This window comes from Drosophila navojoa, chromosome 3 (genome assembly GCF_054131105.1).
Source record: "Drosophila navojoa isolate 15081-1374.11 chromosome 3, UAZ_NAV_1.0, whole genome shotgun sequence".
Taxonomy (NCBI): Eukaryota; Metazoa; Arthropoda; class Insecta; order Diptera; family Drosophilidae; genus Drosophila; species Drosophila navojoa.
Genome location: NC_142891.1, coordinates 11,832,735 through 11,849,277, shown reverse-complemented (window position 1 = coordinate 11,849,277; position 16,543 = coordinate 11,832,735). Strand labels below are relative to the sequence as shown.

General features: G+C 40.5%; 2 protein-coding genes across 7 annotated transcripts in view; one reads left to right on the top strand and one right to left on the bottom strand.

The window, feature by feature from the left end:
• The window catches only part of LOC108658740 (uncharacterized), a 68,751-nt gene extending 62,674 nt beyond the window's left edge, over positions 1-6,077 (top strand). For 3 of the 5 annotated variants that reach the window (XM_089256801.1, XM_089256802.1, XM_030385054.2), the window contains exons 7-9: positions 177-415; positions 2,062-2,238; positions 3,004-6,077. In XM_089256801.1, the coding sequence (XP_089112927.1) occupies positions 177-415; positions 2,062-2,238; positions 3,004-4,412 (1,825 nt within the window). In that variant the 3' untranslated portion in view covers positions 4,413-6,077. Of the gene's footprint in view, positions 1-176; positions 416-2,061; positions 2,249-3,003 lie in introns of all 5 variants that reach the window. The other 2 variants (XM_030385056.2, XM_030385055.2) reach the window with 2 other exon arrangements.
• A 1,222-nt stretch (positions 6,078-7,299) lies between these two features.
• Clamp (Chromatin-linked adaptor for MSL proteins) lies at positions 7,300-11,465 on the bottom strand. Of its 2 annotated transcripts, none has more exons than XM_030385061.2 (7): positions 11,177-11,465; positions 10,625-10,795; positions 10,342-10,542; positions 9,190-9,661; positions 8,855-9,128; positions 8,603-8,791; positions 7,300-8,539 (listed from the first exon to the last, which is right to left on the bottom strand). In XM_030385061.2, exons 2-7 carry the CDS (start codon positions 10,778-10,780, stop codon positions 8,104-8,106), a joined length of 1,728 nt encoding a protein of 575 aa, XP_030240921.1. In that variant the 5' UTR covers positions 10,781-10,795; positions 11,177-11,465; the 3' UTR covers positions 7,300-8,103. The 2 variants fall into 2 exon arrangements, with proteins under 2 accessions (XP_030240921.1, XP_089112980.1); XM_089256854.1 differs by having other exon boundaries at positions 9,190-9,665; positions 10,388-10,542.
• Positions 11,466-16,543: the final 5,078 nt, after the last annotated feature.

The window sequence follows — 16,543 nt, the reverse complement described above, 5'->3', positions numbered from 1 at the left end:
GCAGCTGCCAAAGTGCCTCTTTGCCATTGCCACAAGTTGAGTCACAGCTGCTGTGACGTCATTTATTGATTTTACTAGCCTGGTGTTTGTTCAACTTGTTATTGTTCTCTCTGTAACTTGTGTAAAACATTCATGTCGAGTCTATAACTAATGCGCTCCCGTTCAACCTTTCGCAGAAAGTGCTGGCTGGAGAGCAGCTTCGTTGGCACACGTCCGCTGGACTCACCGCAAACGCCCGTCATTGACAACAGCAGCAGCCCGCCCGCAACCCAACAGCAGCAGCAGCAGCAATACCAGCAGCAGTACCAGCAGCATCAACATCTCCATCCGCTCCACTTGGATGCCACAGCGGTGGCTGCCATTGGACAGCCGCCACTACGCATGAACGGACTTAGCCGAGTCGGCGGCGGTGGCGGTGAGTCCACCATTTATATTTGACCAGCAGCAGATGCAGCTGCTGCTGCAGTGCCGCAGCTTAGAACATAGTGCATTAGCATAGAGCATAGTCTATACCCTATCCCTATCTACAACACAATTTTTAATTTGTTTTCCTTTTGAGACGACAACAAAAGCAATAAGTTATCACAAAATCGTTTTGTAATGTGCACAAACACCAACACCAATGAGAGATGCGTAAATACATAGACAAATATGTATGCATATCTATAAATACATACATACATGTCTGTACATTTGTATGGTAGCTAAGCGTTTAGTATATAGCTAAAACTCTTATGATTTCACACACACATACATGTAGCTTGAATTGCAAATTTTTTACATTTGTTTGTAATTTGTATCGAGAAAATCTATTTTAGCCAGGTGCAAATGCATTTTAAGTTTCATTTCAACGATTGTAAATTACGAAAAGAAAAACCCTCCCACACACACACACCCACATATATATTTTATAAATAATTGAAACGCATTCATTTGAAATTGACAACATTTTGAGTAATATTTTTTGTAGTATTTACAATTTATATTTTAATACATTTACTATATAATTTTAATTAATTAATTCGTAATAAACACAGCTATATAGCATACAATTGATTTATGATTGTATTATTATTATTATTATTATTATTATATTATGATGTGCATTATATAATTATGATTATTATAATTATTAATATTTTAACTCTTATTATTATTACTATTATTATTATTATTGTACTCATCGTCCCTCCTTGTCAATCAGTTTTTATGCTTAACTCATGTGTTCATAGCCTACTTATCTGCGCATAAGTTTGCTATGATTCCCATTGGCATAATTTCGATTCATTTCAAAATTTTGCTCAAAATCAGTTTAACTTTCATTTGGATTTTCAATTTTAGGCTTGGTTTTTAAAATTAGAAAAATTCACGTAGCTAACCCCATCTCCCCCAAAACAACAATAACAAAATTTCGCGTGCTATAAATCTGAATAACTCTTATATCAATGTAATTCTACATAAATGTATTATCATTTCAAAATGCAACGAACGATTCGAAGAGATTTTAATTTCGAGATCACATTTATTTTAATGCTATATAATTTTTGTAAAAATTATTATTATTATTATTATTATTATCTAAAGAATATATCGATATCGAAGTGCTTTATATACTACGTCGACAAAGCGGGCCTAGCCCTCGCTCATGGTGGCTACAATAAAACTGAACAATATTTTACTCAAAAACACAAAAAATAAAAAATTATAATTTTGTAGTTTGTGAAATGTTTCTTTTATTTTTGTTTCCCTTTTAGCCGTAATGCTAGTATTTCCTTAGCTCTGTGAATAATACTCACTTTGGCTTGTACATAAAACATTTTCTCAGTGTAATTTCTTCGTTCTTTTCGTTTCACTTCATGTTCTGAGCATACGTAATACCCCCATTTAGTTATAAGAACATTTAATGCGCTATATATTTTTTCAAGCCTAACAACAATTTGTTTTTGTATTCTTATATTTTATGCCGTGCATTAATAACCAAAAAAATCGAAAAAAAATTGCATATTTATATAAAAAAAAATTGGCCCATTAAAAAAATTAAAAAAAAAAAAACATCTGTAGCGCCTGAACGCTCGTTGAGCAGCGCATCGCTAGAAGATGTCTTAGCCTCACTTTTAGGACTGCCAACTACCTCCTCCTCCAACAGCCAGAACACCAACAGCAACCACAACCACAACAACAACAGCAACAACAGAAACCAAGCGACAGCGGCGACCATTGCAGGGTCCTCGACGACAGGTATGAACCTGTAAGTTTTGTTCCAATATAACCGCTACCCAATAAAAAAAACAAATTAAACTAAAAAGAAATATCAGAAAAAAAAAAAAACTTTAAAACAACCAAAATATGTGTGGAAAAATTTCGATAAAAACTTATTAAATGAGAAGATCAAATGGGTATAGGCAAAAAACGAAACTTCCGTTCTTGTTTGTTGTTCGCATATAAAGCTCTATATACTCCTATATAACTGCATATTAACTAAATATATATACATATATATACATATAACTGAAGATCTATAACTCAGTGCTATATATTTTCTTACTTCCTATTTTCTGTTCCTATTCTTTTCACAACTCTTTCGATTCCCTATTGTTTTTCGTAGTTTTGTTGAAATACTCTTCATACGTTTAATACTCAACCATCAAGCGCATTTCTAGTTCTAGCCTTAGCGACATTATTTACGTTCCATACTTGTTTTCTAGTCTAAATTACACTGAGAAAAGTACATGACATACATATACATATATATCTATTATATAGAATAAGAAGTTACGCTGCGCTTGCGTCGTTTTGCAACACTGAGACACAACTCTCCTCATAATTGCCCAGCATGCGAGTGCCCCAAGTCCAAGATTGGCAGCGATCAGCTCCATTGAATGCTCATTGTTGTTGTTGTTATACTGTTGTTCAATACTTGTTATACTGTTATACTGCTTGTTCACTAACCACCAATACGCTTCTATATCTATGTGTATGTGTGTGTATATGTATATTCCACAGCTACAGATACAGCTAGTCGTGGTCAGCAGCTGGAGGTGCTAACGGCCGCGGAGCAGCAGCTGCTGCGCCGTCGCAGCGAGGGTGACGCGCCCACACAGAAGCAGAAGTCCCAAAACCAAAACCAAAGCCAGACACAAGCACATCAAACACACCGTCAATCCCAATCCCAATCCGAGTCCCAGTCCCAATCCCATTCTCTATCACAGTCAAAGAGCCAGGGCCAAAGCCAGGGCCAGGGCCAAGGCAATGCCAGCAATCGGCGCGTATCGTTGGGCGACTCCAACACCCACGCCCACACGTCGGATAAAGGCAACAACAGCAGCAGCAGCGCCGGCGGCAACATCAACAATGGCGGCGCCATCTTTGGCGCTGCCAGCGACCAGCTGCAGATCAGGTGCCGCAACACCAAGTGCGATGCCAGCGCCACGCCCGCCGATGCCAAGAAGCTGTACAAGTCATGCCACAATTGTACCCATCTATATTGTTCACGTGAGTGTCGGCGCGCCCACTGGGAGAAGCATCGGAAGGCGTGCCTGCACTCGCGCGCCTCCAACCTCTGCCGGCAGGTGTTAGCCACGTGCAAGGACGACGTCGACTCGCAGCGCCATCTCAGTCTGCTCGCCCGCAAGGGCAGCATCTCGCAGGGACGGGGCGTGGTGCGCGTCCTCTTCCGCAGCGCCGAGGCGGCCGAGGGTTTTATTAAGCACGGCTTTCAGTGCATGGGCGAGGCATCCTATGTCCGCTGGCCAGATCTGATGCCAGCCGAAATGGGCCTGGAGCTGTACTCGGAACTGCTGAAGCTCAGCACCGAATACAAGCCCGAGTCCAAGATGCTGATCTACGTGGCCATTTGCGTGGTCTCCGAGGCGCCCGGCATGGGTCAGGCCCCAGTACGCTGGGAGCGCCAGCTCGTCTCTCGTTGCGCCAAACTGAAGCTGTGCAAGAACGTGCTGGCCGAACTGGAGCTGCAGCAGCAGGCGCTGCAGCAGCCGCTCGCCGTCATGGCCGTGCCGGAGCGCACCGAGATCCTCATACTCACCTTCAATCCGGGCCTGCGCACCGTGCCCGGCAATCGAGAGCTGATACTGTCCAACATCCTGGACATTCTGTCGCGTCGCGGCGTGCTGCTGCGCAAGCACTATCCGGAGATCTATCAGCGCCTGCAGACCTACACGGAGGGCCAGACGGACAAGTTCAATCCGGTGACGCTGCATCCGCGCGACTCGCAGACAGGCCAGAGCTTCGTGTGCATCATAATGCCCGTGCACACGGACAGCGAGTTCATCAAGCTGCCATCGGCGGCGGACGGTGGCGGCAACCGGGTGACGACCATAGATGTCGGCTCGCCGGCCGCCCTTGCCCAGCTGGACGATGATGAGCTCCTGACGCGCACCACTCCAGCGAGTTGATTGCAGGCGAGCAGCAACCGCAGCAGCAGCAGCAGCAACAACAACAACAACAACATTATCGCCAGCAGTCGACAGAGGCGCAGTGGCAGCGGTGGCAGCAGCGGCAGTGCCACGCCTCCGCACAACATGCTCGCCTACGGCGATGCCCTTGGCTGTGGGCTGGAGAGCACGCGCATGTGAGTCAGATACACGGAGTCACAGCTGTCGATCGCTTCCAGAACTTGCTCTTTGATTAGCTCTTAAGTCTCTCTAACCAAGTCACTTCGACTATCGTTCTCTATCTACTCTAAATATTCATGTTAGTTAGTCGACTGTTCTGTTATTTCAATTAGCTAGTGGGCGTGGCAGTCGTATAACAGTAGTGCCCCCGAACTCCCAATGAAAAATACACACAAACATATACATACATACACTCGTTGTCTGGTACACCAAGAACTCTAACAAATTATCACTTACATGCATATATAGGCGAAAGAAATTACGAAAACAAAACACTATAAATACTAAAAACAAAAAACTAAAACAAATTGCTCTAACTCTTAAAACTAACAGTAAAAAGTCAAGCTTTACTATCATATATCTCTGAGCTTAGGGCTGGCAGCCTATTTGCAAGAGTCGCATGCAAAAGCTGAATGCTATATAACTGCAAGCGAAGGTGTGGCTAAATGACTGCACTGCAAATACCGTAGGTTCTTAAATTGTATCCTGCAGCTTCCAAATATTGAGACAAAAACTAAACACTCTGATGATTGATCATACATATTATACAATAATGATAATTATTATATGAATTATAACATCACAAACAAGAAATATTCTAGCATAAGAGCCCACAAATAAATAAATTATTTTTTTGGGTACAAAATAGTAAGATACACACACTCACACACACACACACACATAAGAATTTCCTATATAAGCTGCGGCGCAACTCGATGCATAACCTCACTTTTTATAATGCAATGTCACACAGACAAATCATCATGGAAGAAACATACTACAAACAAACTACAAATACTACAACTAAGTATTTATGTGGATCCTCTATATCTATATTACATACATACATACATATATCTTCTTTGATGTGTTAAACGTAACAAATGGCAAATGATTTGCTTATGGCCTTATTTAAAGTTTGTTAAATTTGTTCTGCCCATCCAAAACGTAAAATTTTGTAGCCTTCTAAATTAGGTTTTTAATTTATGTGTAAGTTAAATGCGAGTCTAGGTTAGCTTAAATATACCTATTAGTTAAATTTGTGTACTAAATACAACTAGAGTTGAGAATCAAAAGATAATAATATTAATGCCCAATAATCAATTTTGAAAATTTTTAAAATTCGCTTTTAGCTAAAATAAATATTTAGATCGATAGTTCTCTCTCTCCCCCATATTCTTTTTGCTAGTTCAAATTGCTTAACAAATACACTACAATTTATACATTTTTGTGTAAATAATACAAAAACATATACTGTATACATACATACATGCATATATTCAAAGGAAGAGACGTGTAAACGCGCTTGAATCATCAAATTTCTCCAACTTCGTACAACAAACATCATTAGCTCTGAATAAATATATAATGAAAACTGTAAGTTGTTTAGTACTTGTAAGAAGGACTTGAAAAACAATAAATAAAATGCATTCAACATTATTAAAATTAACTAACTATTATTATATCCATTTTGTGCATTTTATATTGCAGCTAGGCTCTGGTAGTATTTTGTGCAATTAATTTCTGTTTCGCAATCAACAGACTGCCTTGAATTGTGTTCGGAATTCGAGGTTCGAACCCGTGTAAATGCAGTCATTTAATGAAATGTTGTAACTGGGATTAATTACATGCTGTCCTAATTTTAGTATACACTTGACATCAATGCTCCTCATCTTATAATGGCGCAGGGGCTTAGGTGTTTGGCGGGTTGGGATTTGCATCCTACATTCCGAGTTCGAACCCACCCAAGGCGCTGTTATTTGATTTTAGAAAATAAAGAGCCAATAAGTCATTCATATAAGAAATTAAAAGCACATTTGTAATGAATCGTCGGTGGTCCAGTGGATAAAGTGGCCTGCGCAAATAGGAGATGCGCGCGCGCGCTGTTCAATTAGAGAGTTCAGAGCGGAGATCAAACCCCAGCGAGGTTCGGAGCGGACATCATTACACAGTAAGTAAAATTAATAACATCTAATCTCCTACTTTACTAATAAACTTAACAACAATAACAAATTAGGATAGACTAAATTATTAATAACAATTTAATTATAAGAATTGTTGTTAAGAGGAGAGCTGGCATCTTCAAATATGTGGTTATTTTTTATCAGCATTTTATTGTTTGTTGTTGTAATTATGTGTCAAGCTTCTTTTAACAAAATATTCCTTGATCATCACCCACTGCTGATCATTACCACTGAGTTCCACATCAGCTTCTGATCATCAAACTCATAATTGCCAAATAAATTTTGCAGGCTGTAGGTCAGAAAAATATGTAAAAATCCTGAGATCAACTCTATCTCAGCCAATTGAAGGATGATCAAGATGTCCTTTTGCAATCCTATTCAGCTTGCCTCAAGGACTAAGAATGTGCAATCTTTTTGTGGGAAATCCTTCAAATAAAGGACTTTTAAGGATTTTCTTATTACAAAAATGTGTGATAACTTGAAAGTCCTTTGAAGGATTTGCATAATGATGATGCCAAACGACAGCTTACATCCAGGACTACCGTTGGGCCAAAGGACATCCATCTCGTCCTACAACTTTCGGAATTATGGAGGACTCTTGTTTTTGCCCTATTTTTTCCAGCAAAAAGTACGCCCGATTATATGGAATAATACTTTGAATTGCCTTTCGACCGCAGCCACAAATGTGCATAAGGAAAAACGTGTTCAATTATTCAAATGATTTATTTATTAAAGTTATAATTGTTTTGTTGTGTAATACTTATTTAGATTTACATAAATTGTATTTAAAATGTATGTTTTATGTTCTTATCAGCTAGTATTGTTTTTAAACGAATTAATGTACTATTCATATCTCTATACATTTACCGATTGTACGGATGTGTATATTATGTATATAGTACATGCCTGCGTAGATTCTTACGTATTTGCTTTTGATGTGGCTATCGTGCCCCCTCGCTTATGTAAATCCGTGTAAATTACAACTACAATTTGTATACGGAAATAGACTATAACACTTAAATGTACCACACATTGCGCCGTATCTATGTTACATTCTATGAATAAATTAGGTTCGATTGATTTCGTTTGTTGAACGTAAAAAAGCGTTCTTGGCGGCGCTTCTTCGAGTGCCTCCAAGCCCAATTTTGTAGAGCCCTACGTGAAAAAACTACCGTATAAAAAAATAAAAATATGTATAACATTAATGGTGCCTAGCTGGTAATGGTGATGATGACGATGCTCCTCCGCCTCGTTTATGTACAGGCGCCAGTTCAGTAGTTTGATGCAGCACTGAATGCGGCGCCGTGCTGTGGCGACTGATTTGCGCGCCGTTGTTGTTGTTCCTGTGTCGCAGCCATCTGATAGTAATAACCCGGATAGGGCTGCGTTGGAAATGCTCCCGATCCGGATCCCGAGCCCGAGCCTGAGCCCGATGATGAATAAGCTGCCGCCGTTGCCGCAGTTGTTGCTGTACTGCTCCTCTTGGCATTGGCATTGGTTGCTCTTATCTATAAGCCACCGATTATAACCTCCTGTTGTGCATCGTCATCCATGTCGGGCAGTTCTTGCTTGTGCACAACCATGCCATCACCGGCCGGTTGTCTGGGCGCCGTTTGCCCATACTTCTGATGTATGCCACGATGACGTTTCAAAGCAAAGCGGTCAGCAAACGCTGCTGAGCATATTTCACATTTATACGGTTTTTCGCCAGAGTGCACCTTGGCGTGATTCTTCAGATGTGCCGCCTGTGAGAAAGCCGAGCCACATATCTCACACTTGTATGGCTTTTCACCTGTGTGAATGCGGCGATGGTTCCACAACGTGGCATGGCGCGCAAAGCCCTTATCGCACACTCCACAAACATACGGGCGCTCGCCGCTGTGCGTACGCTCGTGATTCTTGAGATGCGGCGACTGCGAGAATTGCATACCACACGTTTGACATCTATAAAAGCAATAGCATATGTTGTTAAGAAAGGTGAAACTTTGAAATACGCTAGCCACTTACTTGTACGGCTTTTCGCCCGTATGTATGCGCGCATGGTTCTTTAGGTAGACAGCCTTCGCAAAAGCCAGTCCACAGATGGTGCACTTGTAGTTCTTTTCGCCGCTGTGCAGTTTCTTGTGTGACCACAGACTGGAGTAGCGTGAAAAGAGGCCGCCGCAAATGTTGCAGCTGAAGGGTTTACTGGGATTTCTGCAAAGGTGTGAGCATTAGATTTACAAGAAGTTATTTATCACGTTTTCTAGGAATACTGACTCGGTCTTTACGGTGACTGTATTTTGCTTAACAGAGCCACCGGCGCCGGTGTGGTGATGTGTGTGCTGTTGGCCCATTAGGACTACGCCGGATCCATTGCACTTTTGACACTTTGTCATTTGTTGGCTGTTGCGTTTCTTTACCGGGTGATGACCCGACGAGCTGGGTTCACGTTTGGGCGTTGTGCCGCCCGTTTGTTGGGCAACAATCTGCTGAAGTTGAGCCTGAGCCTGTGGTGTGGTTGATATGATTTGCACAGGATGCGTCATTTGTCCTATTGATTTCAGGGATATGATGAATAATAGTGCATGGAAAGGGAGTAAGTAATTACTAACCATCTGGAGCTACAAATATTTGTTGCTGAGCAGCTTGTTCCGCCTGCATGCAGGATTCGCAGCGCACCTGTTTAGGTCCTTTACGCTTTGACTGATGCAGTATGGGATTGCCGCAATTGATGCATTTACTCGACTTGGAGTTATCGTGCTGCTGCTGTTGCTGCGACGCTTGTTGTTGTTGCTGCTGCTGCATTACAGATTGCTGCACTGGTTCCAGTGTATCGGAAGCTACGATTTGTATCTGGCCCATTTGTCCATTGCCGGTGAGAATATTCTGCGTCTGCACCAGACCCTGGGCATTAACTACCGTTATGCCATCCGACGACTGCTGGTTGTTATGCTGTTGAGGATCTGAACCGTCAGTGTGCATTCGCTTGTGCGCATTGAGCAAAGCCAAATGTTGAAACATTTCCGAGCAAACATCACACTTGAAGCTGATGTTTGATATTGTGTTTTGGAGCGGTGAAATCGTCTGTAGGGCGAAATGAAAGCATATTAAAAGTTGGGCCAACGAATAATAAGAGTATTTGTACTAGAGGATTGCTAAATCTTATGGTCATTCAAAATATTCCCTGTGTTTGCGGCTTTTTTAAATTTAAAAAATCAGCTGCCTAAATGGTTTTTGAATATGCAATCAAGCGTAAGCGTTTTAGGATTTAACTATAGTTGAATGAATCGCTTAAAGTAGGCGGCGTCTTTAAAATAATAACATATTTGCTTTTTTTTTTTTTTAATTAAGATAATAATTAGATGAACATTTTCAATTAGCAAATTGTATTTCAATATTTAAGTAGTTGAAGCTGAGACACGTAATTATTTGGGAAATATGCAGAGCAGAAAGAATATTTAATTCGATACTTTTCTTAATTTGTTAATGAAAGTTTCAAATTTGTTCTACTTTCTAAAATCGAGAATCGTTCGAATAAATTAAAGTTGAAGTAAAAATGCTGCTATTAAATTAGCGTCTGTTTTATAATGTGCTTCAAACTAGGCATACCTTGGATATATGCTAGCAATAATTGAAATAACTGAGCTTGCTATCGCAAGCTGAAACACATTTATCTGAGCAAACATTTATAGACTTATGCCTTGGCTATCAATTTCCTTCATAATTTGGTTGCCCTAAAAACCGCTTTCAGCGAGAGAGCTTACCGCCGCAATGGGCTTATTTTGATTGACAATCTGTATGCGTCCCTGTGCATCCACAGTGGCTATTCCCAGAGCTGTTCCCTGATTCAAAGGCATCCCGTTGACCAATGCGTAGTTGTAGCCGCCCACTGGCTGGGCAATGTAGCACGTCTTATTGTCGTCCGTGGTTGCTAACTGTGCTAAATTTACAGTGCCGCCATTGCCCTGTAAGCGCAAAGAAATTGAAAATTGGTTTTATTCGAGATATATTTATCAATGCACGCGCGCAACCATGTTGCCCACTCACGTTTGTTGTATAGTAGAAGGTGGGCTGTTGGTCGGCCTTTTGGCCCTCGATTTTAGGTTGTTTGAGGATGGTGCCGTCTGCTGTTTGGTATTGTATGGTCGCCGGTTGGCCGTTGATGGCGTTTGTGAATATTATGTTTTTGGTGAGGTCTTCCATTATGTGCGCAAGTCACTATTAACCCAAAATAAATCGAATATTTATTATTTTTTACTCACAGAAAAAAAAATGCTGCGAAATTTGTTTAAATAAAATGCACAATGGATTCAGTTTTACAACACTGTCGACGCCAATAATGCGCGTGTGCGAGCGAGACGGCTCTAGAGCACACACGTCAGCGAAAAACGACTGATTAAAAATGGCGACGATGAGACAAAAAATATGTATGCGCTGCACACACATCACAAACGAATACAAAATTATAACTTCAATTGAAATGTGCCGCTGTCTGCTAGGCAATCGTACCAAGTTTTAGCGCGTTTATCCACATTCACATATTGTAAATTAGCCACAATTTCATATTTCTACACTTTTACGCTTGATTTGGCAATTTACCTTTTACGCAACCAACCACAAAAACTGTTTCTGCTGCGCCTCGCACGCCCAGCGCAGCACACACAATATCTTTTTGCGTTTTATTTAGGTTGGCGCAGTTATTTTCAACACCATGCGTTCGACCGGTTATCTAGTTTTTATCCACTTTATTTTGTTTGGAATGAAAGCAAAACTCTATTATTGTTTTTTCTTTCTCTAACAAATTAAATTCCAGCACAAAAACCTTCTGCTCGTTTGTTCTTTCGTACGTTCGAATGTGGACTGCTGAAGAGAGACGGAGAGTGAAGAAAGCCAGGGAGAGAGCAGTAGCGCATTAACCGCACTACAGAGTTGCCAGACTGTGCGCATAATCGAAATGGCCATATCGTGAGTTTTGTGAAATTAAAATACTAAAATATATCATAATATTGACAATATTGCTATAATAAAAAAATCAAACCAAATTTAATATAAAATATTGTTATGCTTAGAAATTAAAAATATATACATGTATAACAAGTATTTTAAGAAATTATCAGCTTCACGTGTTTTCCAAATATAGAAACTTCTTATCTCAGTTGCCAGTAAATACCAAATAATTGGGAATATCTGATTGAAAAAGTGATATATTGAAGAAAAAATGTTGCTATACGCTGTTCAAGTGTGACCATATCCCATTCACCTTAAAATGCAAATTTGCGCTTTGGGGATGAACTGTACACATTATTGTAACAAAAACGTTTGCTTAAAATATGTCAACGTGGAGTGTGAATGGCAAAATGTATATGCATTTTTGGCGCCAAGACAAAAATTTAAAAATAAATTCTCACTCCTCTACAATATTGCACTTAAATGCTAATCTCAATCGAAAAATTTTTAATGAGTTGAAGTGTATTTGCATCAACAAAAGGCTGCCGCCTTTGTGTCAATATCTGTGCCTAAGCCGCCTACACTCGGCCATGTATTGAAAGTTGTAAACTGGCTGCTGTTGTCTACGCTGGTCCAGGTCCAAGTCCAGCGTCGTGTCGCCGTCATAAATTACACTTTCAAATTATTTGCAACATTGCATTTTGGAAAAGCTGACGGTGAATTTGGGTCAGCAGCAACCGTTGCCGTTGTTGCTGCTGCAGATATTTTGTTGGCGGCGGCGGTGGCGGTGGCGGTGTCAGTGGTAGCGGTAGCGTTGGCAGCAACCACAGCAGCCTTCAAACTAATGCTCATTTCCATTATATTTTATTCATTTGCCTCAAATTAATTGCTTTGTACAATGGACGTTGCAGCTTTTTGGAGCGCAAAGCAGCAGACAGCAGTGTTGTTGCATCTTGCAAAACGTTAAAATAAAAGAAGAAGACGGATGCGAGCAGCCGCAACAACAGCAGCAGCAACAACAAATAACATAATTAAGTATACAGCAGCAGCAACAACAACAACAACATCCATTACAACCATGTACTTAGATTGCAAATTCAGTTTTTGGTTCAACGTTCTGCTTGGCCCAAACAATTTTCATGCTGCACGCTTCGTTGCACATCATTGCATTAATTTGTACGTTAAAAGTTAAAAAAAAAAAAAAAATTGAAGAAAGAAATATTTCAACATGTAATGTACACATGTGGCATTTGTTAATGTATTTTCATGTGTGTGTTAGTATGTATGTATGTATGTACGTCTGTTTGTCTAACTGCAAAACACGAATTGCCGCTTTTGTTGTTATTATAATTAAGTTCATGGCGTGCTGCCTTATGCCTTATGCCGTTTTATGTACGAATTGCTGTAAGCACTTTCAAAAAGCCCATAAAAATAGCAACGCAATTGTCTGACAAACTAAATCAGCGCAAGTGCGTGGAGAAATTTTCACTTCACATTAGCTCCGGCTGTTGTAATAGAGCCAAACGAAGCAGGAAAGAAACAAATAAAACAAAAAAAAAAACACATCCACAAACCAAAAGCCAAATCAACAAAATCTCAAACATTGACGGCTGCGCGCCTGTGTCAAACGCATTCAAATGAGCAAATTTTAGAATAGTAAAGCCCGGTAAGCAGCAGCAGCAGCAGCGGCAGAGGTGGCAGCAGCGGCAATTGCCAGACGAGTTTTCACTTTTGTTCATGCAAAAGAGACCTATTCGCTATCGCTTTTCATATATATATAACTATTTTTCTTCTTCTTGCAGAGTTTTACAGTTAATTTATGCCGGCAACGAATTTTCACTCTCGCTATTTTTCCGCATTTTAGACTCTGTCTGGGAAAGTGGGCAAGCACAACGATGGCGCATCCGCCAAAAATAAATAAAAAATAAAGAGAAGAAATAAGAAACGGCACAGAAATGAAAAGTGCGCTTTTAAAAATAGCTAAAGCCAGTCAAGAGTCTTCCAAGAGTCTGAGCCCCAAAATTGTGGACCCCGTCAGTCGTGTCTCGCGACTCGCGACGGTGACGGCAACGGCGATGGCAATTGCAGCTTGTGGGTTAGATTAGAAAGTGGTTGGCATCGCTTCATTGCCAATGCTCCATTGCTACATCGATGGCTGCAGATTCTTTTGCAAAAGCGAAAAACTAAAGCTATGCCGGCGAGTAGTGCACTACACACACACACACACACACACATTAATTGGCATTTTTGCATGCGTTGGTAGCCAGCTGGAACCGGCTACAGGTACTACTGGCCATGACTGCTCTGCGCTGGCCACCAATGAAAGAGAAAATTGGTCCCAAATCAAGTTCACTATCATTGGCCGGCGGCGTCGCAGCACTTTTTGTGCAAACTAATATTTTAAAATTGTTGATTATGATGACTTTTCATTTCGTTCGCCGAAGAGATCTGGATTGTGCAGCACCATCAGCATCACCATCAGCCGCAGCAGCAGCAGCAGCCGCAGCATCAGCGTTAGCATCAGTCAAATTGCACTTGCAAGTGTTTTTGTTTTCTTTGTTTGTTATCTCTTGCTTTGTTTCATTTAATTTGACGCTTGAATGCCGACGCCGACGCCGCAGGCCGTGGGTCCATTAGCCATGGTTGGAGAGCAGCTGCCTGGACTGCACATTAAGCATACGCAGCATTGGTCCAGCCCCCAACTTGGACTCCCATGCGTCTATTACTTAACATCTATCTCTATCTCTCTCTCTCTCTCTCTCTCTCTCTCTCTCTCTCTTTCCCATTGTTGCACTCTTTCTTTCAATGTGGAAATGGAAATGTCTAGGTAATATTTCACGGCACATTACATTTTTGGCCAGGCTTTTTGCAACAGCCGTTGAAACCTATTTATCATATTGCACATCGACGGTCCGCCCATAGAGCTTCCATTCAGGAAGCAACTGCTCTTGGCCACCTGGTTTGACCTGGCTCGCCTCAATGTCAGCAGACGTCGCTCAGCCGCCAATGTCTTTGGAATGCGCATATGTTTATTTTAGCTTTTCGCTTTTTGCTTTTTGCTTCTTGCCTCTTGCCCCTTGGTTTTTGGCCTCTTGGCTTTGTGGGCATTCAGCCAAGTTGTTCTAGGGCAAGCTTTAAGTGCCAGCTTACTGAAGCGTTCGAGTTGTGCATGGCAAATTTGTCTACGCACATCTGGGCTTAAGGTTAGCTGATTTTGTGGCCCAATTGTGCACTGAGGCAAGCAAATTGCCCGATAAGAATCCAAAGCCAAAGCCGTAAGCGCGTGGGTGTCAGCCCAGTGTGAGATATGTTAGAACTGTGTATTTTACTAGAAAACTGCTAGGGTGAAGTTCTACTAATTGTTGTGAATACTAATTAGCAAATAACAGTAGTCTGCTCCATAAACTTAGTCCACTGTTAATGTCACGCTGTTAACTTCGCATTAACATATTCGTAAGCAACATTTGCGAACTGGCAGAGGGCTAACATCTAGTTATACGAATTAGAATCTTCTAGATTGTTTTCTACATTAATACTAATTATTGTCAGTGGATTCACACATCAAATATGATTAGTTTATGGGGTTAATGTCACACAATGTTAATGTCACAAGCGAGTCAGCTCTATTTATCTTAAGTCCATAAAATTTTACAAAATTGATAATATATATATTATAATCCTTTCACGTTTTATATATAGTTCTTATTTATTATTATTATTATTTCAATTTTAATTTAGATTTATATACATATATGAATAATATCTATAATTGTTGATATTTTGCTTCTTATTATTTTTAATTATTTATTTACAAATTTTTGATTTTATTTATTTTATTTATTTATTTATTTTTTTTATTATATGCATTTAATTTTTATAAAATCATTAAAACAAATAAATATATTCATTTTAAATGATGCTGCAGATCTACAGTGATGTACCTTAAAAATCCCTATCCCATCGCCTATATCTTAGTCTCATATACGCATTATCCCATCACCTTGAATTATTATGTTCTAATTCTTGGTATCTAAATCGTTTCGGCCTTTGTAATAAACAGACTTTTAAAGTCAAAATTTGTAAAATAACAGCGCCAGCAGCACTTACTACCCAACTTGTTAAGACCTTGGCTTACGAATTACAGTTGAGGATTTTCTAAGAAATATTCGCTTTAATTTAAATAACATTGAAAGCTTCCTCAATTACCGTGCTTTTAATACAGTTCACACACGGCAAGCTGAAGCATAAATCCGCTCTAATTTACACGGCCCCACGCCTCGACCGATTCTAATATCTATTCACGATTTGACCCTATCGAAAGCTTTTGACTATTTAGCCATGCTCTGTGCCCAGTTCACATAACCGAGCCAACATGATCCGGTAACCTTCGCAGCATAAATCGGACCCTTTTCTTCTTCTCTACACCGATGCAGATCATCGGGCATATTATTATAGCACATATTTGGGGCCAGCTATAAATTTCCGTTGGAAAGCAGCAAAATAGAAACTATATAATTAGTAATGGCTCTAGGTACGCCCGGAGGCGTTCCATTTTCTAAGGCCACACTCGTAGTACATGACAGAAGCAGAAGAAGAAGAAGAAGAAGAGGAAGGCAGAAATAAAAGCTTCAATGTATTCATCCCAAAAAGCAAAGTCAGCGCAAATGAAACTGAAAACTCTCACACGCCGAACGCGGCCTGAAGATGACAGATGACAATGATATATGGGATTCTTGAAATTGAAACCGAGTTGAGAAGAAACCAATATGTTTGTTTGGCTTGTACAGCGTATGCAAACGTTGAGTACGATACGATGTGGAGAGGAGCCATCTGAGTTGGCTTATGGCTCATGGCTGATGGCTGATGGCTGATGGCTCATGGCTCATGGCTGATGGCTGATGGGTGATGGTCGCCGTTAAGAAAACAACTGCAATTGACTTTCGCGTCGTATGACACTTGAAGAGCGCTGGTAGCGCGATGATGGAACAACAGGCCCAAGGAACCGGGAAGCAGAGACCC